Here is a 27762-nt window from a genome sequence, read left to right on the forward strand (position 1 = left end):
ATCTAATTTAAACAAACCATCCATGAATAAAGCATGACCATATATAACATTATTCAAACAAATGTCAACTTGGTTGCTAGTAAAAGAAAAAGAGAAGTCTAATGCTAATAATGATGAGACTGATAGTAGATTATGCTGAACTCTAGGCGCATAGAGTACGTCATGGAGAGTCAAGACTCGTCCAGTTTTTAATTTGAGTTGATACACACCAACTCCAAGGACTTCCTCGCTGGAACCATTTCCCATGTATACTCTTTGCGATCCCGCTGAAATTCGGCGATAATCCACGAATCCTGCTCGATCCTTGTTATGTGCTTGGTCGCTCCTGAATCAACTATCCATTCAGGATTTGTTCGAGCAACTAAGATATGCGAACAAACATGCACAGTTGGAGAGCAAAGAAATTGGAGTACCTTTGTCGGCTCAGTGCATTCACGAGCGAAATGTCCCAATTGCCCACAATTATAGCATTTGGCCTTTGACTTGTCTCTCTTTCCACCGCGCTTGCCTCTTTGGCGCTTCGGTGCCTGCCCCGCCTTAGAACTGGATGCAACATTTTGCCTCTTCCTTTTGAAGTTCTTCTTTGGACCCTTCTTGCCCTGTTGTCGGCCTCCCTGGGCGACAAGGGCAGTAGCACGCATAGCTTCCTCGCGCTCAGCCTCTAACTCCACATGGCGAGAGATGTCAGAAAAATTCTTAATGCTCTCATTGTGAGTGAGGATTTGTTTCATGTGAGTCCAAGAGTCTGGCAAAGATCTTATTACAGCTTGCACCTGCTGCTCATCAGTGAGATCGTGACCTGCAGACCTCAAGTCGCGGATCATGCTTGACATCATCCTAAGATGCTCAGTCATGGTCTGACGGGGATCTTTTCGGAGGGTCTCAAATTTCAAAACAAGAGCCCTTAACCTCGTGGTAGAGGTTCCTCCAAAAGCAATCTTTAAGTTATCCCACATATCCTTGGCAGTCTTACACTTTTCAAACTCGCCAATCAGATCATCCTGCATGCTGCTCAATAGTGTAAAGCGCGTGCTGCGATCTTTGTTGAACCATGAGTTGTAAGCCTCTTGATCTCTTCGGTGTTGCGCAGTGTTGCCTTCTGCAGGCGGGGTCATGGAGGTAGTAATGTGATCAAGTAACTCTTGCTCGTTCAAGAGATATTGGATTTTTCGATGCCATATGTCATAGTTAGTGCTATCTAACTTATCCCCTTTCGTTAAGTCAGCAATAACATTCTTTGAGGCCATGGGTGAATCACTACATTTACAATAATAATGAGAAGGCTAAATTGACAATTCTACACATCAGTCTATTTGATTCAAAATCTACACTATAAAATTAAATATTCTCCATATAATAAGATCGAAAGTAGACTTAGAGTACTACAATCATCTCCCATTTATATAAGAATATTCAATATTATTAGGGTAATTTTGATCAAATAATGTAAAGGGAGAGGAACTAACATCTCTCAATTAATAAGCATGTATATACTAAACATGAATATTTAAATAAAGAATTAACAGCAACTAATCATGTTCAAAAGATATTTGAATAATTTTGAACAATAATTAATCATTCATGTTCAAATAACAATTAATCATGCATGTTTCAAACAATAATTAATCATGCATGTTTAAAAAACTTTCCTTTAATAAAGGGTTCAACACATGATTTTAAATCATCGGATCATACATAGATTGCTTGAATATAAAGTGCATGAAAATTTTTTATTATTTAGTTTAATCTAAGATCAAACTAAATAATACAATTTATTGCATGGACTTAAATAAGACAATTTCATAATCATGAAGCTAACAATGATCCGAAGAACTAATAAAATCATGTCTAAAATTGCGATAACATCATAATGGCTAAAACATTCGTTTGGAGGCGGGTGGGAGTCATAGCATGGCGCTAGGGAACATGTTGTATATGACGTCGGACTCGTCGTACTGCCAAATTTTCATGATGATGGCGATAAGAGACCGGGTCAGCATTCTCTACTGATCCACGTCCAATAATGCTAAGTCGAGCTCGACCACAAGGCTCGCTTGGCAAAATCACATTAGAGTGGCATCTTGCAAGACAGTCAAGTTCAAGTTGCCGACGAGCTGACGCCCTCATGTGGGCCTGTTCCACTAGAAAAGTGTGTCTAGTCATAGGTGGACCACCACCGCGCACACACCTGCAAAAGCGCCTGGGCCACGGTCGCCTCCGCGCCTGCGTGTGAGACGTGCAGGGCCACTGTCGGGGACGTGGCCGCGATTTGCGCAGCCTTGTACTAGGTCGCTTGGCCATCGTGCTGGTTCGCCCAGCCTACGTGGCGACGGGCGTCCGTGGCCTGCTAGTTCGCGTGACCACGGATTGTGTAGCCTCGCGGGAGGCCGCGGGCGGCACGTCCGTGTGTGTTGCCATGGGCCGCGAGACCTACATGGCCGCGTGAGCGGCCTGCATGGCTATGGATGCCGCGCCCGCCCAGGTGAGCCGCGTCCCTCGCAAGCTCGCGAGCAGTGCCTGCAATGCGCCCACGAGCAATACCTCCGTCTAGTTCGCGTGAAGCCCCTCCGCCATGCACGTGAACATCGACCGAGCAAGTCGAGGGAGAAGCGTGTAGTGCTGCAACATAATCCCTTGCAGTCATCAGTCGCCGGTATCTAATTGGCGCCACAGACTCCTGCGTGGGTGTCGAGTCATTGCCAACCACATTATCCCCATTGTTGTCGGTGGAGATCTCTGTTGGTTCAAAATCATCTTCTTCCACTGTAGCAAGTTCTTGTGCATGGAGATCATTCGATGATATTGTAGAGAGAGAAATGCGAAGGCTCTGATACTAATGTTCGATCTAGATTGAGATGATTACCTTGTGTGTTACAAAATTTTATAGGATTGAAAAAAAATCTACAAGAGTCTTCTTCATAATTTCTCGCGCCATGCATTTGATAACAATGAGAGTTCATGCATCATAAATTTGTTAAAATAGATTTATAAATTAACCCTTTCTAAACACAAATACTGGAGAGTCACTTACCCATTGATATTTTTTGTTCATTTTAATTATTATTATTTTTTTTGGAAAATTTGCTTCGATTGACCAAAACCACCCATGTCTTGTTGACTTGGGAATTGACTCGGAAGTGTGAGAGATCGAGATCGAGATCGAGACAAGAGGAGCAGCCCCACTCTGACACCTGATTCCCTCCTGCGGCTTCGGGGTTGGCCGCCGAAGCGGGGCGAAATTGGGGTTTGGTGAGGGGAGCAAATTTGGCCATGGTGGATGGTGGAGGTGGTCGCGGGGCGAGTGAGGATGGTAGCTTCCGCTCCTCGTTCCTCATCTGCTTCTTTCTCGTCTTCCTTCTCGCTGTCCTGCTGTCTCCCGTCTCAGCTCAAGACTGTGAGTTGTAACCCTAACCTTTTTTTTTCTCAAGGTCCTATTTTTATTGTGTGACGTTGATACTGGAAAATGATGGCACCTTTACATTGCTTGTAGTTGTAACTGCCTGGCTTCTTTAGTTGCCAGATCGGTTTAGGTTTTACTTGATTATTGGAGTCATGAATTGTTTGTTTGTTTTCTTTTTGCTGGTTCTATAGCTATGATCAATATTTTTGGAATTTGGTGAACGATATAAGCGCTTGGGAGGGTAGCACTGGTGCGTCACTAATCTTGTAGCGTAGTGGTATTTCGTGTGCTTTTTAGAATCAAGTTTATGTTGGCCAGGAAAAATTGGTTTTTTTTGTTGTTTTTTTGCTACAGAGGTGTGTACATCAAGCTAATCTGTGAAAGACACATGATTAATGAATTAATTTTGTTTTACTTATTATTAACCACATGATTGCGAGTTAACATCTAACATATATTTACCGACACACAATCAAGATTATCTTTCTTTGCCTTGGTGCTTTGTTAAATAAGTTGCAAATTTAAGTAAGGAATCATATGATGGTAAGTTAACAACCAACATAAACTTACAATTACACAATCAAGAACATATTTATTATCTGTCCATGCATTAGCATTTCATGTGTCACAAAGAGTGAAGAAGCAAGTTTTATACGTTAACAACTAGGAACTGTCATATAATTTGTTCATATAAGTAATAACATAAATTCACTTAAGAAGTTCCCAGTTTGTGTTTTACCTATATGTTGCCAGAACATTCATAGTATTGGTATTTAAACAAAAAAAATCATATGAGTTCTTACTTCTTTTGTCTTTTGAAAAACAAATGTAATTTCCTAGAAAAAATACAGTTTCTTGAAGTGGTAACAATGAGGAATCTAAATTGGAAGTGCAAGTTAAGGATACAAAGTTCAAATTCCGCACAAGATAACTTTGGAAATAACTTCTGTCAGTGGAGAATGAACAAGAAATGGGACAAATATTTCTACTCTTGAATAAAAAAGGGTTGGACCATTTGTTATTTGAGTGTTCATCAATCTGGGAACTACCTCCTCAATAGTCACTGGTTAAGAATATGACACTCACCTAATTTTTGTAATTCTGTATAAATGAAAATATGGAATGGTAATGTTGTTCCTTATTTGCCAAGGACATTGAGTCCCAATCTATGGTCCATGTAAGGAGGATGTCTATATTTCAGTTGCAGTTTATTCTTTCTCTTCTGCGAAGATATTTGCCTAAACACTGGAAATTGAAGATTTGTTATACTTATAATACATTTTTTCTTGCAACAGTGTCCTGCCCTGATGGTTGGCATGTTAGTCCTAGTAAGGATAAGTGCTTCATGCATATGGTTAGTTCTCTCCCTTGGGATCAATCAGAGACAGCCTGCCAGAGTTATAATGGTCATTTGGCGGCCCTCACTTCAGTTGGTGAGTTGAATTTTGCACAAACCCTATGTGTGGGAAGCATTAGAGGATGCTGGGTTGGTGGACGAGGTTATAATTCTTCGCTTGAATTCGGCTGGAAATGGTCTGACAATATGTCTAGATGGAACGAATCTGTTTTTCCTGGCAAACCTTCTCATTTCAATTGTTCAAGTGCTTCATGCAATGGAATCAACCTGCCCAATTTGTGTACATTGGTACCTAATAGTCGGGTTGCTCTTGTTGCCGAAAGCTGCAATACATCACATGAATATATTTGCATGGTTGCTCGAGGTAGTGCTTGACTTATTAATAATCTTTTCTTTTTCAAGTTCCTAAATTTGATCTGTTTATAATCTTTGTTGTTATGTCAAAAAGTATTAGAACAACATCATGTAAATATTGTTAGTGGTTTGCTGGAACCAAGACCGTTAATTTTTATCCCTTGTTTGCAGTTAAGCATTTTATCCATGATTTATCCCCTATTCCTAGTTAGCCAATAGAATTTGCTGTGTGATGCCACTATTTAACTGAGTGATAATTTTGATCTGTGGCAGAAAACCAATGTTCCCACAAGCTTTGTCATATGGAGTATTTGATTGCCCTTGCAGCTGTTAGTGGATTAATCCTTTTCATCACTTTGGTTGTTGTCATATGGCTCTTAGTATATAGGCGAAGCAAGAAGCGTAGACGCTCTCGCAAAATTTCTAGTCCTTCAGCAACTGCATTAGTTCCTCCATCATGGAAAGTATTTACCAGTGAAGAATTGAGATCAATCACGAAGAACTTCAGTGAAGGAAATAGACTCCTTGGTGATGCCAAAACTGGTGGAACTTATAGTGGTTTCTTGCCTGATGGATTGAGAGTGGCTGTTAAGAGACTGAAGAGGTATAGCCTTCAAAGGAAGAAGGAATTCTATTCTGAGGTTGGAAGGGTAGCCAAACTTCATCATCCTAATCTAGTTGCTGTAAAAGGTTGTTGCTATGATCATGGTGATCGCTATATTATCTACGAATTTGTTGCCAATGGACCATTGGATCGATGGCTGCACCACATGCCAAGAGGCGGTCGAAGCTTAGATTGGGCCATGAGGATGAGAGTAGCTACAACTCTTGCTCAGGGAATTGCGTAAGTATAGTAGAAAATGAATATCAAGATAAGCACATGCATGTAGTCATTTCTTACCAGTAAAATTTTGTTCTATCATTTGCTACACAGTGCTGTTTTAATCAGAAGACAATTCTTTTGTTTAAGTGAATTAGAAATTATGGATGGATAGTGCTGTTCTGTAGATATCAGATGAAATAATTACACTAGAGGAGTGAGATTCATAGTAACTGTTGTTCAAGGGATTCAGGGGTATACGCTCTACAAGTTTGAATGCAGACCACCAAGGAACTCCTGATTTTTTTTTTTTTTCATTTGGGAAATGGTCACCTTAAGCCTATGCTACTCAGATTCAAGAATGAGAATTTGACACGGGTATTAGTCGAAGTGTCTATCACAGACTCACATGTGAGTATCTTACACGTGTGAATCTAAGTGTCTGACATGACTATTTCATGTGAATAAATTGAATGTCAACTCAGAATATTTCTGTCTAGCATGGGTACAAAGGATTTTTTTTTTGGGTAGAATTTGACATCTGTTCTACTTGATTGTAGTCATCGGTGATTCATCTAGTTATGGCTATCGGATGTGGTGAGGGTGTGAGACAAATTAGGATTAAGGATACAAGTGATCAATCTCTGACACATCTTATCTCTATGGGATATCATCGCAAGATAAGGCCCATGTTGCTGATCTTGAATAGTTGGTACTAATAGACTTGTTGTCATCGTCGGTTATTGATTATCTTGCATTGCTAAATGGAAGGTAAACCACCTCATGCAGTGGGCTTCAAATCATGATTTTTTTTGTTGTTGTGTTGAACTCATAGTTCATATACAAACTGATCTTCACAATTGCAGATTCCTGCATGACAAGGTGAAGCCCCAAGTTGTGCACCGCGATATACGAGCAAGCAATGTCCTTCTTGATGAAGAGTTTGGGTCTCATCTGATGGGTGTAGGCCTTTCCAAGTTTGTCCCCTGGGAAGTGATGCATGAAAGGACAAAGACAGCAGGAACCTATGGATACCTTGCTCCAGAGTTCATGTATAGAAATGAATTGACAACAAAAAGTGATGTTTATAGTTTCGGTGTGCTGTTGCTAGAAATCATCAGCGGCCGACGACCAAGCCAGGCCATTGAATCTGTGGGCTGGCAGACAATATTTGAGTGGGCGACACCGCTAGTTCAGTCCCACAGATATGTTGAGCTTCTGGATCCTCTCATTTCTGACATCCCAGAGGTTGGGGTGATTCAAAAGGTTGTGGATCTTGTATACGCATGCACTCAGCTTGTGCCGTCGGTTCGGCCTAGGATGTCGCACGTTGTGCATCAACTGCAGCAGTTGGGTCTGAGAGCAATCTGTGAGCAGCCAAGAAGTGGTACAAGCACCAGCGCCACATCACCAATGTTGCCGTTGGAAGTAGAGTCACCTCGCTGAGGGTAGTCTACATACTGTTTATAATTTATCACGACTCATGGCTTAAAGCTGCCGTAGGAGTTCATTGTCACTTCACCAAGGTTAATTTACATAGTGATTACAACTTATAAGACTCTTGTCACAAGCTTCTATAGAAGTTACTTATATATGCAGTGCTTTAAATGTGATAGTATCTTATGCTGTGTATTATCTTAATCAATAATACTTAGACTGTCAGCACTTAGTATTTTAGAAATAGCTGTGTTGGGCACTTGGATCTATACCTACGTCGGCCACTCGTACCAAGTCTGAGTAAGATAGGCTTTTAACTTCGATACAAGTTTTACGACCATAGCAAGTGAGAATTGGATAAACTTGGATGTGGATTCTCTCTTCTGGTTGGATTTAACTGTGCTAATATTCTGCCATGATGGTAGTCTCTTTTTCTTTGGTTTTAGAATATTGAATATTACTGTTAGACTAATTCAAATTCCTGAGCTCATGATGTTTTTTTTTCTTCTAAAGAAGTGTTTCCGCATCATATTAAAAACGAGAGATGAAGTTAAATCTCTTTTAATAGTGATGTTTCTCCTAGAAGTTCTGTATTAATGCACTATTCAAGAGCTCTACAAGTCGTTGAGTAGCTCATTATCACAATAGAAGCTACTTTTTTAGTCTGAGAACCAAATGTTAGTTCTGTTCACTTCAAAACACATCTTTCCTATAAAAGAAATCATGGTTCTCGTCATTTTGTTTATATGCTATTTTACTGACTGTTAAGATAGTTGTATTTGATATTTCTAACATGATCAACACTTTCTTGGACCAAGTTAAGCTCTATAGAATGTAGCAAAATATGCTCACCGTTTCTTTTTTGGGCGAACATAAACAGCTGTTTGAGCAAGTTCATTTCACATTGCAATCTTAACCAAGACAAATGGATTCATAAGCTAAAATGAGAAGAAATTCTCATGATCTCTCCTTACCATCCTCTTAAACATTCAATTTACATGTGAAAAAGAGACTTGGTTCTATGAGATGCAAGACATTATTCTGCACTCAACAATCACTGCTACTAACATTTTGTACGCACTCTTTAAGCTTTCCTCTCCGCCACCGGTTTGGTGGAGCATGGCATCAATCTCATCGCCTTCTTCCATCTCAAGCTTCCGAGGAACGAAACCGTTAAACGGAGATAGTTTAGGGTCGGTTTAAAATATGAGAATAAAATCTCAAAACTGCAGAAGCAATTTGGATAGAAACATGTTTGATTTACTTCATTTGCAGTTTGCTCCCCTCGTAACTTACGGCCGTCAAACAGGAATACAATGGAGTTGATATCGACTGATTCACGATCGCAGTAGGCATTCATCAGCTTCTGCAACTGAGTGCTCCGCTTGATCCTGAAGAAGATCTCATTTTCATCCTAGACAGCAAAAGTACCATTAAAACATAGCAAGATCACAGTTAGCAAACCATTAAGATCCCAAAATCATTTATCATTTAGAACCCTATTGTAAGATTTAAAACTTAGATTCACTCAAAATAGCAGAGGTCAATTTCCATATCAATGATAGTTAAAAGTAGCAAAATTAAAAATATGGGTTCATGCTAGAATTTCGGTCTCTAATCAGAATAATACCCATATCTTTTAGCACACTTCAAAGCATTCTAAAATTCACTGGACGAGTTTAATTCTATAATTTCCTTTCACTTAGCTTATTTATCTCAAATATAGATATCCATATCAATTATAAAGTCAATTAAATTTGAATTTAGAAACAATAAATATCAAACATCACGAGTTCAATCAATCGATAGAAGTTAACAAAAGTTACTATTTTGATTTGGTTGATTGAAGTTAACGTGCATGAAGAAATATACACTAGACTCCCCAATGGAATGAGACCCTTTGGAGCATCTTGAGTTCAGTTGTTTTGTGCTCTGAGTCTGCTCATATCAAACAAAACAAAAATATTAAAGAACAAAGATGTAAGGGATATATCATTATCACCTCCGTCATATGTGAAGTGCCTATGAATCCATTTTACCAGTTTAAAATAGTAATACGTAGGCAGGATTTAGACTAGTCAATCAACAACTTCCATGATGCATCATTACAATATAATAATACAAGTTTTGCAGTGAAGATCACATAGCCAACGCGATCAAAAAACAAAAAAGAACAAAATGGAATTTTTTTACATCATAAAGCAAAGACAGTTAAGGCTCCAGGCTCCAAACCCTACCGCAGGCGAATCAGAGAAAGTGGAATCGGAAGAAATCGAACCTGCCCCTTGACCTTGAGATTGATGTGGGCGTCCAGATCGGCCTTCTTCTCCTCCTGCTGTTCCAACATGACTGAGCAAAGAGGCGATCTTCTAGGGCTGAGGGACGGCGAAGCTCGCCGGGCTAGCCAATCGTGAACGTGATAAAAAACTAAAACTACGCTTTCCTCTCTCTCTCTCTATATATATATATATATATAAGTGATGTCGATGTGCAATATTCGTCCGTGACTAATAAGTGGATCGAATGTCCCGATCACTTTCGAATACTTTGAATCATCCCGATCAACATTCAATCTCGGACGCTACACACGATTAGACATACAGTATATTATATATTTTCTGTTTTCCATTTTTATATATAATATTTTCAGAAAACAGAAAATGTGTTTGGTATGGTATTCTATTTTCTATTTTCTGAAAAAGAAATGGGAAAATACGTTTGGCTTCTCTGTTCCACGAGCTCCGCGCACTGCGGTGCCTTAGGGCGCACCGAACGAGCCTCGCGGGGAGCTTCACCGTCACGATCACGAGCAGCTTCGCCACACAGCAGGGGAAGCAGCAGCAGATCGCCGCGCACTCCGCCGCGTCTCCCTAGCCGCCTCCGCCAGCCTCCGAGCCCGCTTCCGCCAGCCTCCGCGCCCGCCTCTGCCAGCCTCCCCGCCCGCCTCCGCCAGCCTCTGCGCCCGCCTCCGCCAGCCTCCGCCAGCCTCCACCAGCCTCGCGACCGCCTCCGCCAGCCTCCCCGCCAGCCTCCACGCAGTAGGAGAAAAATCGAACCTCCGCCAGCCTCTGCGCTGCCCCCGCCAGCCTCCGCCAGCCTCCACCAGCCTCGCGACCGCCTCCGCCAGCCTCCCCGCCAGCCTCCACGCAGTAGGAGAAAAATCGAACCTCCGCCAGCCTCTGCGCCCGCCTCCGCCAGCCTCCACCAGCCTCGCGACCGCCTCCGCCAGCCTCCCCGCCAGCCTCCACGCAGCAGGAGAAAAATCGAACCTCCGCCAGCCTCTACGCCCGCCTCCGCCAGCCTCCGCCAGCCTCCACCAGCCTCGCGACCGCCTCCGCCAGCCTCCCCGCCAGCCTCCACGCAGCAGGAGAAAAATCGAACCTCCGCCAGCCTCTGCGCCCGCCTCCGCCAGCCTCCGCCAGCCTCCACCAGCCTCGCGACCGCCTCCGCCAGCCTCCCCGCCAGCCTCCACGCAGCAGGAGAAAAATCGAACCTCCGCCAACCTCTGCGCCCGCCTCCGCCAGCCTCCACCAGCCTCGCGACCGCCTCCCCGCCAGCCTCCACGCAGCAGGAGAAAAATCGAACGATGATACGAGGAGGAGTTACTGTGCCGCGTTTTCCCATTTTCTCATTTCCCTTCTCATTTCTCTTCTCCCATCAGAAAACGATATTTCATTGTTTTCTGTTTTTTAAGAATATTTTTCCTAGAAAATGACATTAGAAAACGTAAACCAAACAACAACTTCACGGAAATTAGTATAAGGCTAAGATTTTTATTTGTATAATATGTCCTCAAAGTTTATTTTCTTTTTCTTTTTTAAAAAATAATCTCTGACCGCTTTAAATTCGTCAGATTACTCCTCCAAATATTGTTTTACTTTATTTCACTGTTGAATATTTTCTCTAGAAATTTAAATTTAGTTTACTTTTTAAGTGGAAAAATAATCCCCATTAGTTTGCAACAAACAATGAATTCACACCAGGAACTGACAGTAAAATTGTAGCAAACCGACCAGTATTTCTACGGGATGAGAGGGAGGAAGCCGACGTCTTCTGGGTCAAACAAGTCCGCTGCTTCCTGTGGAGGAGACGATTGCTTCTCCCATTCTTTCCTCATCCCTCATCGCCCAATTCCTCTGTGAGTGGATCTTCCTAGTGTCTATTCCCCGATTAACCTGTCGATTTTTCTCCTTCATCCTTTCATGGTCTCGCCGGGAAGCAGAGTTTTAGGGTAACTCATCTTCCTGTGGTCCAGGAGCGGCGGTAGGAGCCTAGCGGAAGCAAGGAGGCGTTTTAAGTTCCCTCGATCAATTTCCGGGCCGCTGTTTTGGGGATCTGAAGGCGTGGAGATGGCGGCGGTGAGTTCTTTTTGGAATTTTTTTTCCTTCTTCTTTTAGCTCGTTTTGCCTCCCTTCTTTGTCTCTTCGAGCTACAAGAGATGAGGAAGTTATGATCTTAGAGATTCTGTATCAATTATGTTTGTTGATGGTTCGAATTTGCTTTTGGGATGAACTTGGTGTGTTTTGTCTGATAATTGTTGTCTGCCGCTCCATCTCTACTATGCAACAGAAGGCTTCTAGATATTTGTTTGCCACAGTATAATACAAGGTTTTATGAGGAATTTGGTGTGCCATCATATCTTAATTTTAAAGTTGTTGATTCCAAGAGATCAATCTGATCACTTCCTATACTTTGAGATGAAATTGTATGACAAGAAGGTTCAAATTGTTTGGAAAGGTCGGGCTTAATTTGGTATGAGTCACACACATTTTGGGATTTCATTAGGAGCTAGAGGGTCGGTATGCATAAAACGTTTTATGTGCAAAGTGATGCCTATATATTGTTGTACTAAAATTCTCTTACTTCCCGTTGTTTTTTCTGTTTTTAGGCAAGATGGCTGAAAATTTTTATCAGAATGTGCATTAAACGGAATGCTTGTTAAGTAGATTCATTTGCACTCTTTTTTCTGGGTAATTTGACTTCCATGAATCTGGTATGAATACTTTATTGGGATACCTCAATTGATAGTCACCCCAAATCACATGATAGTCTTCATAAGTTTGTGTTATAAGTCAACTGGTAGACGTGTACTGTGAAAGTTATTTCTTTTTGTTCATATTGTTAGGCCGTTGACTTTCAACTAGGTCTTGCAAAGTGGAATTAGACTTGAGGTGATAGATACTTTATTGGGCACCTCAATTGGCACCAAACTCTAAGCACATATCTTCTGATCAGTGAATGTAGGCCATTCCAATATTTAAATCCGGTCTGTTTTTTTTTCTACTAGTGTTTTTAGTTACATCTGATTGTGCTCAAAAGGTGTCTTTCCAACCTTCATCACCAATCCTAATGAACATTATTCAATATCTTTCCATAGTGTCGACTTCTAGAATGGAGGATGATCATAAAAAAAATCCAATCTAATTTCATCGTCTTTTGCATTTACATAGATTGTTTTGATGAGTTGGGCAAAGGGTTTAAGTTAGGTTTCTTGTTATATCTGATATGCGTATGAAGTTGTGCAGGATCTACCATGTATATAGTTTGACTTGCTGTGTCCAAGGTGGTTGATTGCTCAATGGCTCAAGATCCATGGAGATTGGAGAAGTATAGTGCGAGCATCTGAGGGTGTAGAGTAAGGAGCATTAGAGCATGGTAGAGTTGAGGAGGTGAATAATGTAAGCGAAGGTGTGAAGGATAGTACGAGGAAGAGTTGAGAGTTCAATGCATTCGAGAGACGAGTAGCCTGACGTGAGAATACTTCAAGGCTTGGAAAGGCTACATGAGAGATGTGAGTGAAGTGATTTGTATACGAGGGATAAGAGTAGATACCAACTTAGGTGGACTCGACTTTAGAGATGGTCGTAGTTAGGGTGCTAGTTGACTGGTATGGGAAGCTAGTCGACTAGTGGGTGAGAAACTCAATATCCCAAGTGTTTTAGGGTATTATAGTTTAACTAGTCAACTGGTGTGGAATCCATCTAGCTAACTCATGGATGAATCGATTGATGAACCAGTTATTTGATTAATAAATCAAAACCTCAAATTGGTGTGTTTAGAGTATTGATGGTTTGGATGAGTCGATTGATTAGCAAGATTTAGTCAATTGAGATCTTTTGGGTTGATAGCATAATGCTTTTTAGTCAACTTAGCAATCCATTAAGGGCCAACCTTCCATTGATGTTAAGTCCAGTTGATTGATGTTACAATAAGCGACTCAAACAGAGCCAAAGATGGAAGAAGCAACAACAAGATTTAGATAAGATACAATAGATCAATCGATTGATGACTACCACCTTATCATAATAGCAAGATAAATTTGAATTCAAGAAGAAGGCTATAAAAGGAGCTAAACTATCACTCAAGTGTAAACAACGCTAATATTCTGCTACTCTACTCTGAAAACCTTCATTATATTTCTTATCTTCTCATTTTTGTAATTCCTAAGAATGTTGAACTATAAGAGGTTCTCCACCTTTGGTGCTACCGAGAAGGAGAAACTATAAAGGTGTTTTCAGGAGTGATCCATTTAAAGGATCATAGGATATGAACTAGGAGCCTAGTGTTAGTGTTAGCCCTAGAGCCAATTATATGATGATTAACAAGGAAATTTTTGTATCATATTTTATTAATAAAAGACAAAGTTTATGGCTATTATATTTACTTCAGATCTGTGCCAGATGAATAAGTATAATAATGCCCTAGGATAATAGGTTCTAGTCTACAGCGTATCAATTGGTTGAATTGATAGTGGGAGGTTGTAGACATATATATAGAATACTACTCTTAACTATTCCTAGTCAAGCTTTAATATACAAGGGTAATATTAATGCATTGAGACTAGAATGTAGGTCAACTGATGGCTTAATCTCATAAGTCATGGATATAAGATCTCATGACACATGAGTATATATTAGAAAATATGTACTGAATTGACTCGCCATGAGAATATTTCATGGATCATTATATGAGTGTTATAAATATTCTCATTGTGACTATTAGTATAAATAATCTTTAGACCTGAAGTCATTACGGTTTCCTACATAAGGAGTTGTGTACTTTTGTATTAACAAATGTCACTTGCAACAAAGTAGATTATAAAGTTGATAACTAGTATACAATAAATTATACGGAGGGATGTGAGTAATGTAGATGAGATCTATCCTTTCCATATGACGGAAGTGATATCTGTGGGCCCCTTCATTAAGTAAGATTACTAAAATGCATGACCATGCTCAAATAAGTCAATATGAGATATTGAACTCATTTGGTTAAGTGAGTCTATTTAAAGATCAAGAAACACAAAAATTGACAAGGGGATGACACGGTCTAATAGACCACTATTGTGATAACAATGAAGCAATTGCACATGCTAAGGAACCTCGCTTCATCAGCGATTCAAATACATACTGCGGTGGTTCCATCTCATTCGAGAGATCATCGATAGAGATGTGAGGATATGCAGAGTATTGACTGATGCTAACATTGCAAATCTTTTGACCAAGGCTTTGGCACAAAGGAAACATGATGGTCACACTAGGTCACTGGGTATTAGATATTTCAGTGATTGACACTAATGCTAGTGGGAGATTGTTAGTGTTAGCCCTAGAGCTAATTATGAGATGATTGACAAGGAAACTTTTGTATCATATTTTATTAATAAAAGACAGTTTATGGTTATTATATTTACTTCAAATCTGTGCTAAATGAATAAGTATAATAATGTTCTAGGGTAGTAGGTTTTAGTCTACAGCGTATCAATTGGTTAAATTGATAGTGAGAGGCTGTAGACATATATATATATATAGAACACCACTCTTAATTATTCCTAGTCAAGCTTTAATATATAAGGGTAATATTAATGCGTTAAGATTGACATGTAGATCAACTGATAACTTAATCTCACAAGTCATGAATATAAGATATTAAGTTGACACATAGATATATATTTGAGAATATGTACTGAATTGATCCATCATAAAAATGTTTCATGGATCATTATATGAGTGTCATAAACATTTTCATAGTGACTATTAGTATAAATGATCCTTAGACCTGAAGTCACTACAGTTTCCCTACATAAGGAATTGTGTACTTTAGTATTGATAAATGTCACCTGTAACAAGGTAGACTATAAAGTTGATCACTGGGAATGTAATAAATTATGCAGAAGGATGTAAGTGATGTAGATAGGATCTATCCCTTCCATATGATGGAAGTGATATCTGTAGGCGCCCTTAGATTAAGTAGGACTACTAAAATGCAAGATCATGCTCAAATAAGTTAATATAAAATATTGAACTCATTTGGTTAAGTGAGTCTACTTAGAGATCAAGAAATACAAAGATTGATAAGGGATGACATGGTCTATGCCTCATGGATCAATCTAGATATCGAGAATAGAAGGACTAAGTTATACAAGATAATAGACACAGAAAGGTTAGGTAGGATCTCGATCATTCTGATGCATTGCTAGATGTCATCATTACTTATGTAGCAATGATGCATTGCTATGATGTCACTCATTGCTTATGTATTTAAATTGTTATTTTAATTGATATTATTGCAGAAGAAATTTTAGCCATTTGCATCAAGCTCAAACTTCCCTTGCATGCGTGCTCCTCCAGAAGCACACACAATAATGACAAGAACATGTAGCATTTGGAGATCTGTATATTTTAGAAAATCCATAACGCCAATAGCTACGGAAATACCAAATATGAACAGCTTCAGCCAACGCTATGAGAACCTATTGGGGATTATAGGATTAAGTTTAACTCTAATCTAGGATTATAGAATTAAGTCTAATTGAGTTAGACTCAAATGAATCCAACTATTGGATTATTGGATTGAGTCTAATCCGAATTAGACTCATCGGATTAGACTCAACTACTAAAGAGAATTAATATCCATTAATAGAGATTAATGGAGTATTGATAAAAAGGAGAGCAAAAGATAAAAACCTTTTATATTAATTGGATAACTCTTTATGTTAATTGGATAACTCTTTGTATTCATTGGTATTCATTGAATGATCCTTTGTATTTATTCGATGACCTTTTGTATTCATTGGATTAGTACAAAAGGTCAATTTTATGCATTTGGTGGATGATCACTTCTAGTTTTCTCTTTTTCTACTCTTGACAAAATCATTCAAGTTGTTAGCACAACGAAGATGATTCTTCTCCGGAAGCTAAGTTCGTACGACGAACGAATGATGTATTCATGTGGATATCGAAGAGGCATGACTATTTTAATTGTGTTGAGATCTACCGAATCAAATTGCTGCCGAGATTGTTTTGTTCATGCAATAAAGGTGACAACTCAATCAAACATATATACTACATTCGTATAGATTTATGAAGGGATTGATTTTATTCCACTGCGTTTATTTATTATTTTTCATAAAAAATCCCTACAATTACTTATAGCACTGATATGTTTTCATGGAGATGTATTTTTGAATAACCTTTTCCTTTTCCTTTTCCCTTTCTCTTTTTCTTTGTGATAGTTTCGGAAAAAAACTTCTCTAAAATGTCTAAACTTACTCATCAGTATAACTTTTTCTTCAAACTTAACAATTGGATCTCTCTTACCTAACTTAATCTAACTTTTTAATTTTCCTGCATTATATCAAAACAACAATAGAGGTGCATTATATCAAAACACCAATAGATCTTTGTAAAATTCAATCTAATAGCTTTCATAAAATTAAGTTTAACTAAAGTTAGTCACTAACATTATAACAATGAGGCAATTACAATGCAAATGTAAAGACATATACCCTAAAAAAAATTTATTTTTAGAGATGATGACAAATTGGAATCTTGAAATTTCGACATTATCTCTAAGTGAATGTGGTGAAAGTGAAAGTGGTATTACTGACGAACAGAGAAATAGGTGAACATGGTGCTACCGACAAACAGAGAAATAGGTGAAGGTGGTGATACCGGAGAAGAGAAAAGTTGCTAACGGAGAATAAAAAAGATGTTGAAGGTGGTGAGTCGTTGAACATAGAAGCTTGGGTGAAGGTGGTGCGACTGGAATTGAGAAATCAGGGTGAAGGTATTGCGAGATCAGATATGTCGGTGATGTAGGAGCTTTAGACAACCGACAATGTCAGGATGAATTACTGAAGCCAACAACGTTCGACGGGAAATCAAATAAAAAAAATTAGGGTTGTCGAACAAGAGGGAAATGGCTCCGGCGTTGGGATTTTGAATTTTTACGAGAAATAAATATGAACCAATAGTTCAGTTTGAATTTTTACGAGAAAAAAATACAAACCAATAGTTCAGGTTTGAAATCTAGTTCAGAATACGAAGCGACAGAGGGGGAGGGGTTTTGCAAAAGGATAAAATCAAAATCGGATAAAACACATAACCACTTACGCGGTTTGAAAAATTATCAAATCTTTTTTTTTAAATACTGAGTCAATAGGCGGTTTGGACCATCTCAAAAAATTATCAGCAGATGCTCATGTATAATTTATGTGGGTGGCATAGTTTGAATTGGCTATGATCCGGCTCAACAATATCTTGAGCTTAAGTTGAGCCAGGCTTGTTAGCATTTTAAATGATTAAATTTATTCAAAAAAAAAAAAGTTGAGCAAATATAATTAGTATAATGAGCAAATAATAAAACTTCCATTTCATATTATTTAAGCGATTTTGAAATGAGAATTTTATTAACTTAATGAGCCATTTTAAAAAACACTTTTTGAACCTTCAGAATTTATGAATAATTGAGTTAAAATCTAATTTAATTTCAAATTTAAATCTAAATTAGTAGCAGCCGTCACGAGCACAATGTACTATAATGATCGTGTTAAGAAATTTTTCGTGTTTGGTTGCTGAATTAATTTAAAATCTTTACAAAGGAATGAAGATCGTTTTTTGTCTGTTTATTTGCAAAACACGACCACAGTGGGAGTCGAACCCACGACCTTCTGATCCGAAGTCAGACGCGCTAATCCACTGCGCTATGCGGTCTTGCTGGTATGAGTAACTTCTTTAATTAATTATTTTAATTATTATTGGGAGAATTCCTAAACTTCTTTATCACCTGAGGACTTGTACATGCTCATATATTTATGTACAACTTAATAACCGATAAATTATATTTAATATTTGTTTTTCAGTAGTGCTATAAAAAAAATCCAATTTAATAATATACTACATATATTTACTTAAATTATAATCCAATTTAGCCAAAAAAAAACTGAATTTCAAATGAAATATCTTTAAAAATATTTCTACAGACTTTTGACTGTGAATCTCTAAACACATTTTACTAGAAACTTAGTTTTCAATGTTAACATAATTTTTTTATAAATTAAAACTCATATTACATATACGAATTCATAATTCATCATCAAATTTATGATGAATTAATATTTCATCATAAATTAGCAACGAATTAAAATTCATCATCAATTTAAGATGAATTTTACAAAAAAAATAATTTTAGTGACAAAATATATTTGTTACTAATTTTATGACTAAATTATTTCTGTCATAAATTTCATCATCAATTAATGATAAAATAATTTTTCGTCACTAATTTTATTATAGATTTACAACAAATTATTTTTCTCTCGTTGTTAATCAATTATTTTTTATAGTTATACTTGTTAACTATCAAAACCCCATGATAGAATGACACTTGACAATCCAACACTAATAACATGAGCTCTTAGCTTATAACAACTACTTTTGATTATACACAACTTTAGATACAAAGGTAAATATGAAAGGATATGGATTGAATCTCGACGAAGCTGAAGTAATATCCTACTCCATCATGGTCAATTGCAGTTTCTCGATTTATCTCCTCATAGATGGTCGTGAGACCGACCGTGTGAGACTGCTAGGGTGGCGAATTCTACTTTTTTTTTTTTTTTGCTGAAGTAAATATGGAAGGAACAAATTTGAGTTGCTGTTATGATAATTCTAATATATTGTTATCATATCGCATGAGGATCAATATATTTTGATGTATATGCATCGAATTCTCGAAAACAATTGTATATGTTCTAGTAGTTGTATTTTGTACTAGTCTTATCAAGGTGAGTCTTAGGCTCAATTAATCTGGAGGTGGATGATTTTCTTTTTTAATTTAGCCATCGGGTAAATTCAAGTACGAGTGGCTCCTCACTTAGCAATTAACATCTTATATTTTTCATCCTATCAGAGGAAAATATCTTACGGTGTGTTGTATATGAAATTCGATTGTGGATGGAAATCAATTGAAATAGTTCAAAGTTGGTGTTTGACACAACACTAAAATTGAACTGAAGTGAAAAAGATGATAACCTCACTTTAAAAAGGGAAAAAACTTTCTCAAATAGAAAAATAAATTAAAAACTAAATTAATTTGTAGAGTCGACTTAATAATAATTCTTTTATAGAATCTATTTAACAATAAGATTGAAAAACCCTCTAAAAAATGCATGTAACTTAAGAGGGGATAAAAGCATAACTAATAAATAATTACTCTAATTTATTGATAAAAATTAATTAAAGTAAGCTAATAGTTAATTTATTCCCTTAAATTAGTTATTTTCATTATAAAATTAATAAACTGAAAGGATAAAATATTTAAAAATTTTAATTTATATTTTATAATTTAAAAGATTAAATTAGTAACATATAATTTTAGAAATTAATTTATAAGGGTTGCATACTTTTTAGAAGGTTTACAATATTTTAAAAATTAATTATTTAAAAATGAAATTTAATGAGATAACTTAAAAACCAAATTTTCATTTATCTACTAATCTAGATCAAATAGTTTAAACCATCTCACTAAATAAAATATGTTAAATTAGATAAAAAGTACTAATCAATATAATTACAATAAGTTTAAATTTAATCACTTTTTTTTTTTCATAGTTGTGATGATGAGAAGCACAAGATTCTCTTGAAGAAAATATTTTAAAAAATATTTTTTTTAAAAAAAATAAAAGCACTAGATTAAAATGATTTTTCTTTAGTTATTCGATTCCAAAAGTGAGCACGTGAGGTGCACGCTTGTTAGGTAGCTACCTGACTATTTGACCCTCCTCCCACCACCCGGCGTCGCTTCCGTGGATCTCTTACCTCGTCGGTGCAGGAATATTCTCTGCTGTTGATTCTCCCCCGGCCACCGCCTCCGGCCGCCAGATCCTGCAATGAAGCAGCTCCACAAACAACCCAGCCTCAACCAGAACACCCAGATCCCGACCTACGCCTTCAAGCCCGGCAAGCCGCCGGCCCGCTCCTCCTCCACCTCCTCGCCTTCCTTCCTCCGCGCTGCCTTGGGTTACCTCCTCCGCGAGCAGCGCCTTCTCTTCGTCCTCGCCGGAGCTTTCATTGCTTCTACCTTCTTCCTCCTTCACCCCTACTACAGCTCGTCCCTGTCCCACTCTCACCCCGACGATCACCTCTCCCATCGCATCGTTGATAACCTTCAGCACACCTCCTCCTACGGCAGCGCCTCAAGCGGCGGCGTCGCCGTCAGTGGCGGTGGTAGGAGAGTGCCGGTGGGGCTAAAGAAGCCGCCGAAACGGATTGTGGTCACCGGAGGCGCCGGATTCGTCGGAAGCCATCTTGTAGACAAGCTTCTCGCGAGGGGGGATAGCGTTATTGTGATCGATAATTTCTTCACCGGGAGGAAGGACAACGTGGTGCATCACTTCGGGAACCCGAGGTTTGAGCTGATCCGCCATGACGTCGTAGAGCCGATCTTGCTGGAGGTCGATGAGATATACCATCTCGCATGCCCGGCGTCGCCAGTGCACTACAAATATAACCCTATCAAGACCATCATATCCTTTTGATTATTTGCAGATATTTCATTTTGCAAGATCTGTTCAAATTCTAAAAAAAAATCCCTGGGCGATTGATTTGCTTGATTATGATGGATCTTGGGAAAACTTCAGTCTTCACATTACTTTATGCTAAAATTTTGATAGAATAAGGATAGCCGGTTGAGTTACAATTGATTATGGTAACTAATTCTCCACAGACGATTTGGTTTCAAAGTATAATTCTCCCTCATTTCAAAGAAATCGGGAACTTATTTTTTTAGACACAGTTCATTAATCTTCTCATCTCTATAGAGATTGAACTTTTGTTCATTTGCTTCCTATTTCTTGTTATCAAGTGCTTGCTTTGTTGCCGTAACCATCTGATATGCTCTTCGGTAGCAGCAAAGATGGCTTTTGAGATAGAAGTGTTTTAATTCCTTAGTGGTTTCGTACAAGACAAATGTAATGGGGACATTAAATATGCTGGGCTTAGCAAAGAGAATTGGAGCTCGTTTCTTGTTGACAAGTACTAGTGAGGTATATGGCGACCCACTTGAGCACCCACAAAAGGAGACATACTGGGGCCATGTCAATCCCATAGGTAGGGAAACTTCTATACAAGGTTGTTTATGTTATATATTTGCATATTTTGCAACACCCATGTTACTTCTGACCTGTTTATTTTATGCATTTAAATTATTTCTGTTTCATTAGGATTTTCAGTTGGTTTCCATTTTTATTCATTGGATATTGGCATAAGTCATAAACTTTGCTGCTCCGTAGGTGTTAGGAGTTGTTATGATGAAGGAAAGAGGACAGCAGAAACTTTGACCATGGACTACCATCGCGGTGCTGGACTTGAGGTGACTTTACACAATTAAAGTTGGGAAGAAAAAAACTTGTCTCAATGCATAAGATTTAGGGATTTCGGGGTCCAGACATGTAATAAAACTAAAAACACAAATAAACCATGAGTCCCGACTACTTCGGTTGGTTGTAGGCTACACAAATTTTTCCTGTTATTGAAGTTTATGGAATGCTACATCACTACTGATTCTGTTGTAATATGATAGAACTGATAGTATACAATTTTGATTGTTGTGTTTTCACTGTTTTATGTAACATTCTTGCATCAGCCATTAATGTTGTCTCAGTTCAGGACTGATATCCAAAAACTGGAAATCATTTTGAACCTTTAATTGTTATACAACAGCATATAGTTTTACATCATTTTTCTTGAGAACTGAATTTACATTTCCTATTGATACAGGTAATTCCTCATCGAAAACATTTCTTTATAATTTATAAAAGAATCATCTAATCTTTTTCTAACTGCGTGTTCCCATTTGAGAACATATTCAATCTTGCAAAGATGTTAATATGTTTCTGAATGAATATACCATTACAGGCAAGATTCTTACTGTGCTTATAGTATTGGCAATTCTTATTCTCTTGTCCAATTAACATATCTCCTTACTCTGTCCCACCTATGTGTGAAACATACCCCAAGCGTTACACTTTCTATGGAATTAATTTTGACTGCTGAATTGTCTGATTTCTTACATCAATCTAACTGATAAGAGGATAAATTACTTATTACCCCTTTAGTAACATTTTCATGTGATGAGATGAATTTGGAATACTTGGAAATAGAGTAGTTTGGATGCTTTCTTTACCAGTATTTAACCTTAGGTATGTTATTCCAATGCTTTCTCTCTCTTTTCTCTTTCATCATTTCTTCTTGCACCTAAACAAACTGAAAGTTTTCTTTGCAGACATTTCTTTTTCCTTAAAATTTTCTTAATGAATATGTTTCTTTAATACATTGTTTCTAACATATCAGGACAGCTGACTGACAAATTTATTAGACTCTTAGTTATTGGCCACATCCAGTGTGCTTTGCTGAAATGGTTATGTTGTCCCTTTGAGATATGACGATGCCTTAGCTTTGTCAAATGTGCTAATTCATAATCTATTCAATTCTTTCAACAACTTTCTCAAATGAGGGCTCAAATTTATTGATATCTTTGAAGTATTAGGATTTGAAAGTATTGTACTTTTGGTTTGATATATCGTCCTTTTGTGTAAATCATTTACGTTTAGAATAATCTGCATCATTCAGTGACCTAAAAGGTGATTGCCTTTGTTAATAAACCTCTCAGTGAAATTATTTTAGCACTTCTTGCAGCAGAATACTGTGCCATTTTTTCAAGTAGGAAACTTGATGGGAAACTGACTTATGGTTGTGCATGTACAGGTTCGTATTGCACGAATATTCAATACGTATGGACCTCGGATGTGCCTTGATGATGGCAGGGTGGTCAGTAACTTTGTTGCTCAGGTATCTTTGCCTGCATTGATATTCTTTTCTCATCTGGCAAACAATATATGGACACAATTATTTTAATATAATATTTTTCTTTGTAAATGGTAAGAAGATAAAGTCAGCTGTTTCGAAAATGAACTATTATCATGTCATAGTGAATTCAATATTCATATTTTGCAGGCACTTCGAAAAGAACCTATGACTGTGTATGGCGATGGAAAGCAAACTCGAAGTTTCCAATATGTTTCAGATCTGGTATTGTACTATGTTCTACCTTTATATCTGGCATGAGCTGCGACAATTTGATCTCAGATTTAAATGAACCATTGTCTAAATCACCTACTTCATTTCACATGACTTTTCCTGTGAGCCTAACCTTTTTTTGCCATTAAACAAATAGCTTGCTCTAGTAATGCCTCAAATGTTTCTTAGTATTGACAATTTTCATTCTTGGAAATTACAGATATCTTTATGGTCTCAAAAACCTAGGATGGCACATAATGTTTTCATCTGAGACCATCATTAAGGAATCAGAACATGTTTGTTCATCCTATGTTCTATATTATAAGTATATCAGATTGATTTGAGAGGATTGTTAAATTGTAGTTCACCTCATTGAGTTGAACTGGTAGAATAGGCCACTCTTGCCTAGATAATTTTCTGAATATAAGTTTCTTACCTCACTTGATGTATTTCTGCATATAGCTTCTTTTTTCTTGAAACTAGTTTTCTAATCTCATTTCCTGGAACTAGGACATTCAATGCATCCTTGCATAGGCAGCATAACACAAGATACATCATAAGCATGATTTAAAATCTTGTTCTGGCACCAAATTGGTACTTGGCTGGATCAGTATGTAATCTGTTCAATAATCATTCATACATCAGATGGTATGCCATCAGTATGTACGATAATCATTCACACACTTGGTTCAGATGGTATGCCATCAGGTTATAATCTGTTTGATAATCATTCATACACTTAGTTCAGATGGTATGCGCCATGGAACCTGATGTCATATATTTTTCATCCTCTTCGTTTAAAATTCATACACTTATTTTTTATTTTTTCAGTGTTCATAAATTGCCATTGTTTGGATCCTTTGATATTGCTTAAATCATCAATTTATTACCAAATGAGATTTTTGGTCATATGTTTAGTATTTTCTTGTTATGTAATTTGAAACTGTTTTTGAATACTTTCCTTCGCGCATATGTTTGATACACTAGATGCAAGTTCAACACTCCAACTAGCATGGTGTTCCTACTATTTGCATGTGATTTTAAGTGGATGCGATTGCAAAGATTCTCGTTTACCATCATGGATTGTATGTCTAGATCCTTAGGTACAGTAGAAGCCTTGAGACAGCAATTTGATGAATTTTATTGTCTATTCAAAAAATGCAGTTATTTTGATAACTGTTGTGATTGGAAAATAGAAAACAAATTAAATCAGAGGAATTGGTTTGAAGTTCAAGTTTATCTCTCTTTAGTGGTATAGAAGAACATTATGTTGGAGCTGTTCAGAATTCTTCCCTCTGTTTCCATCTATAATCTCTCAGAGTTAAAGCTTACTTGTCTTATTGAAGATATCAATCGGTACGAGAGAATTGTGTGCAGTGGTTAGAATTATAGCCCCACCTCTTTCACCTAGGAAAACAAAAGGACATTGGTTTGAGGTTGGAATGAATTTAATTAAATGAAGCAAAAACAAAAACAAAAAAGTTAGATAACCTATTACTACATTACCAGTAAGATCCTATCTATTAATAACTCATTAATCAAATGTTTATTAGTACATAGTAGTAATGTATGTTCTTCATATCATAAGAATACTTTCAATTCGCTGGACTTGAACCCTACTCAGACAAGAAAAAGGAGTACATATGCTGGAAAGGAAAGAACATACTAAGAAAAATCTTATCCAAAACATTTCTGCACTGCTCTGAAGCCTGTATACATCTGCCACAAATCTAAGAATAATGTTTTTCTAGATCTTTTGTTATCTTGATGCTGGCAGAATACCTACCTAACTTGTGTTGTTAACTATCTTTATACGCAAACTTTCTAGGTCGATGGATTAGTAGTGTTAATGGAAGGTGAGCACATTGGTCCTTTTAACTTGGGTAATCCTGGCGAGTTCACCATGCTGGAGCTAGCTGAGGTATATCCTTGATCGGCTGACGAAAAACTATGATATCTACCTATTCATTCCAAACTCTTTCATATTGAATTGAAATCTAACACTCTTGCAGGTTGTGAAAGAGACGGTTGATTCATCTGCAACCATAGAATTCCGGCCTAATACTGCTGATGATCCTCATATGAGAAAACCTGACATATCAAAGGCAAAAGAGCTGCTGAACTGGGAGCCCAAGATTACATTACGGCAAGGACTGCCCTTGATGGTGACCGACTTCCAAAAGCGTATTCTCAGTCCTCAGAATTAAGAAAATGACGCCTAAATGCTACTCCATTCCATTCTTTTATTTACTGATATATGTATTGCTGTAGTCGCTAAGATTCTTGAAGCAGCCTTTTGAGCTATTAATTTGTAGTTTTCTAAGTTAACCACTGTTTATTCTACGTGAATAACAGGCATTGCAAATGGTTCTACTCCTCTCATAATATCATTGAATAGGGAAACTTCCTGTGGTTGGTAGGAAACTTTTTTGAGATTGGATTGGTCAATTTTAGAATTAGTTGGATCGTAAGAATTGAATATCTAGATTATATTAAAAAAAAAGAATAGAGAAATAGTGCCCTCAAGCTATGAGGTAAGCACATTTTGAGGTTTCTTATGCTCCCATGGTTTCAACCCCAGAGAGTATAAGAAATTCGCCTCTCGTGTTTGAATTGCAAGGTTATTGTATGGATTGCCATTTGCGTTTTTATATTTATTTTGATGGTTGATGGAAAATTTTTGTGAAGTCAGATAAGAGAAAGTCCTACCGTCCTAGGGCATGGTGCAAAGGTGACAAGCAAGAGCATTACAGTTCAAATTCCATACCGAAAGCATTTGCCCACAGTGATGTTTGAACAAATGATGGAGTTCGTAATGAAAATTCTTACCTAGTATTTTTTGTGCTCGCTCGAAAATGATATCTTATCATTAGTTTTTAATTTTTTTTAGTCCTTAGCATGATGCATATTTTTTACAAATTGATTATTCCTATTCATTTCTTTTTTAAAAAAACATTTGATATAGGAATGGATAGCTGGGGTGGATAACTAGTTTTCTAAAGGACAGTTTCTAATCCTATAGACAATAAATTCATTTAATCATGTATGAAAAAAAATAACTTACTATTCCTATCGAAAATAAATTCATATAATCATGTATGAAAAAAAATTGTTCGTTAACACTTATCAGGAATCCAAAATACTTCTTTACTAACAAATTTTATAAAAAAGAGAGAATGGATTAGCTGCCAACTCATTAAAGTAAAATAATAATCACTATTAATTTATTTAATAAGATCTTTAATTTTTTTAAATTTTTCTGTAAAATTGGATTGTGAAGTAGCAGCCAAAGCTCTAAATGATTAACACATAATTTGAATAGATCAAATAGAATCTATCACTTTTCTGAATACTTGACTTCATGATGATGATGATACTATATTTTTTTTAACATTTCATTAATCTTTACTGTAATTTGCAATAAAAATGCATATTCTATATTATAAAATATTTAATTATAAGAACTAATCAATTATATCAGCAGATATTATCTGTTTTTCTTCTTAAATACTAATTTGATTATTATCATGATTATCCTAATTAATATCAATAAAAATATTAAAATAATATATGCACAATTATTACATAAAAATATTAAAAATAATTTTAAAATTAAAAAAAATTATCAAAATATATTTAAAAATAAATAATTATAAATAAAATAAAATAGTAAAATTATCTTTTCAAGTCATCATCGTTCTATTTTCCAAATGATTGCTATTATGATCTCCCAAAACTTCGAAAACAAAGTAAAATTAAACACCATGAAGATAAAAATTAGCATTCTACGTAATTCATAGAAAAAAAACCATATCATAAAAAAGTAATAAGAGGTCATCAAATATTTAGTCCAAGTCATATCAACAAAAATAAATATAAAATATATAAATAAATATTATTATTGTTATGACAGTGTACTAAAATTCAACTTATCATTCACTGAACACAAAAAATGAAACTTATCAATGTAGTTGTGCTTCATTATGAAACAATCAGATATTAACAAAATAAATGAGTGAAATTTATTTTTCTCAAG

At 36.9% G+C, this 27762-nt stretch overlaps 2 protein-coding genes, 1 non-coding gene and 1 pseudogene across 3 annotated transcripts; 2 read left to right on the forward strand and 2 right to left on the reverse strand.

The window, feature by feature from the left end:
• Nucleotides 1-3182: 3182 nt before the first annotated feature.
• LOC141829368 (C-type lectin receptor-like tyrosine-protein kinase At1g52310) lies at nt 3183-7720 on the forward strand. The gene is made up of 4 exons (XM_074716823.1): nt 3183-3394; nt 4696-5121; nt 5385-5955; nt 6798-7720. The coding sequence occupies exons 1-4, from the start codon at nt 3271-3273 to the stop codon at nt 7375-7377; spliced, it is 1701 nt and encodes a 566-aa protein (XP_074572924.1). The 5' UTR covers nt 3183-3270; the 3' UTR covers nt 7378-7720.
• A 569-nt stretch (nt 7721-8289) lies between these two features.
• On the reverse strand, nt 8290-9773 carry LOC141829952 (small ubiquitin-related modifier 2-like; annotated as a pseudogene).
• Nucleotides 9774-18285: 8512 nt separating this feature from the next.
• Nucleotides 18286-18359, reverse strand: TRNAR-UCG (transfer RNA arginine (anticodon UCG)). The gene has a single exon. It is a non-coding gene; the product is annotated as a tRNA-Arg (tRNA).
• Nucleotides 18360-20469: 2110 nt separating this feature from the next.
• Nucleotides 20470-26102, forward strand: LOC141829174 (UDP-glucuronic acid decarboxylase 1-like). Its single transcript, XM_074716590.1, has 7 exons — nt 20470-21175; nt 21611-21758; nt 21941-22020; nt 23415-23498; nt 23664-23738; nt 25555-25647; nt 25739-26102. The coding sequence occupies exons 1-7, from the start codon at nt 20540-20542 to the stop codon at nt 25931-25933; spliced, it is 1311 nt and encodes a 436-aa protein (XP_074572691.1). The 5' UTR covers nt 20470-20539; the 3' UTR covers nt 25934-26102.
• Nucleotides 26103-27762: the final 1660 nt, after the last annotated feature.

The sequence above is a fragment of the Curcuma longa genome, chromosome 5, assembly GCF_044706935.1.
Source record: "Curcuma longa cultivar G26 ecotype Majalengka, Jawa Barat chromosome 5, ITB_CL_G26_1.1, whole genome shotgun sequence".
In the NCBI taxonomy this organism is placed as follows: domain Eukaryota; kingdom Viridiplantae; phylum Streptophyta; class Magnoliopsida; order Zingiberales; family Zingiberaceae; genus Curcuma; species Curcuma longa.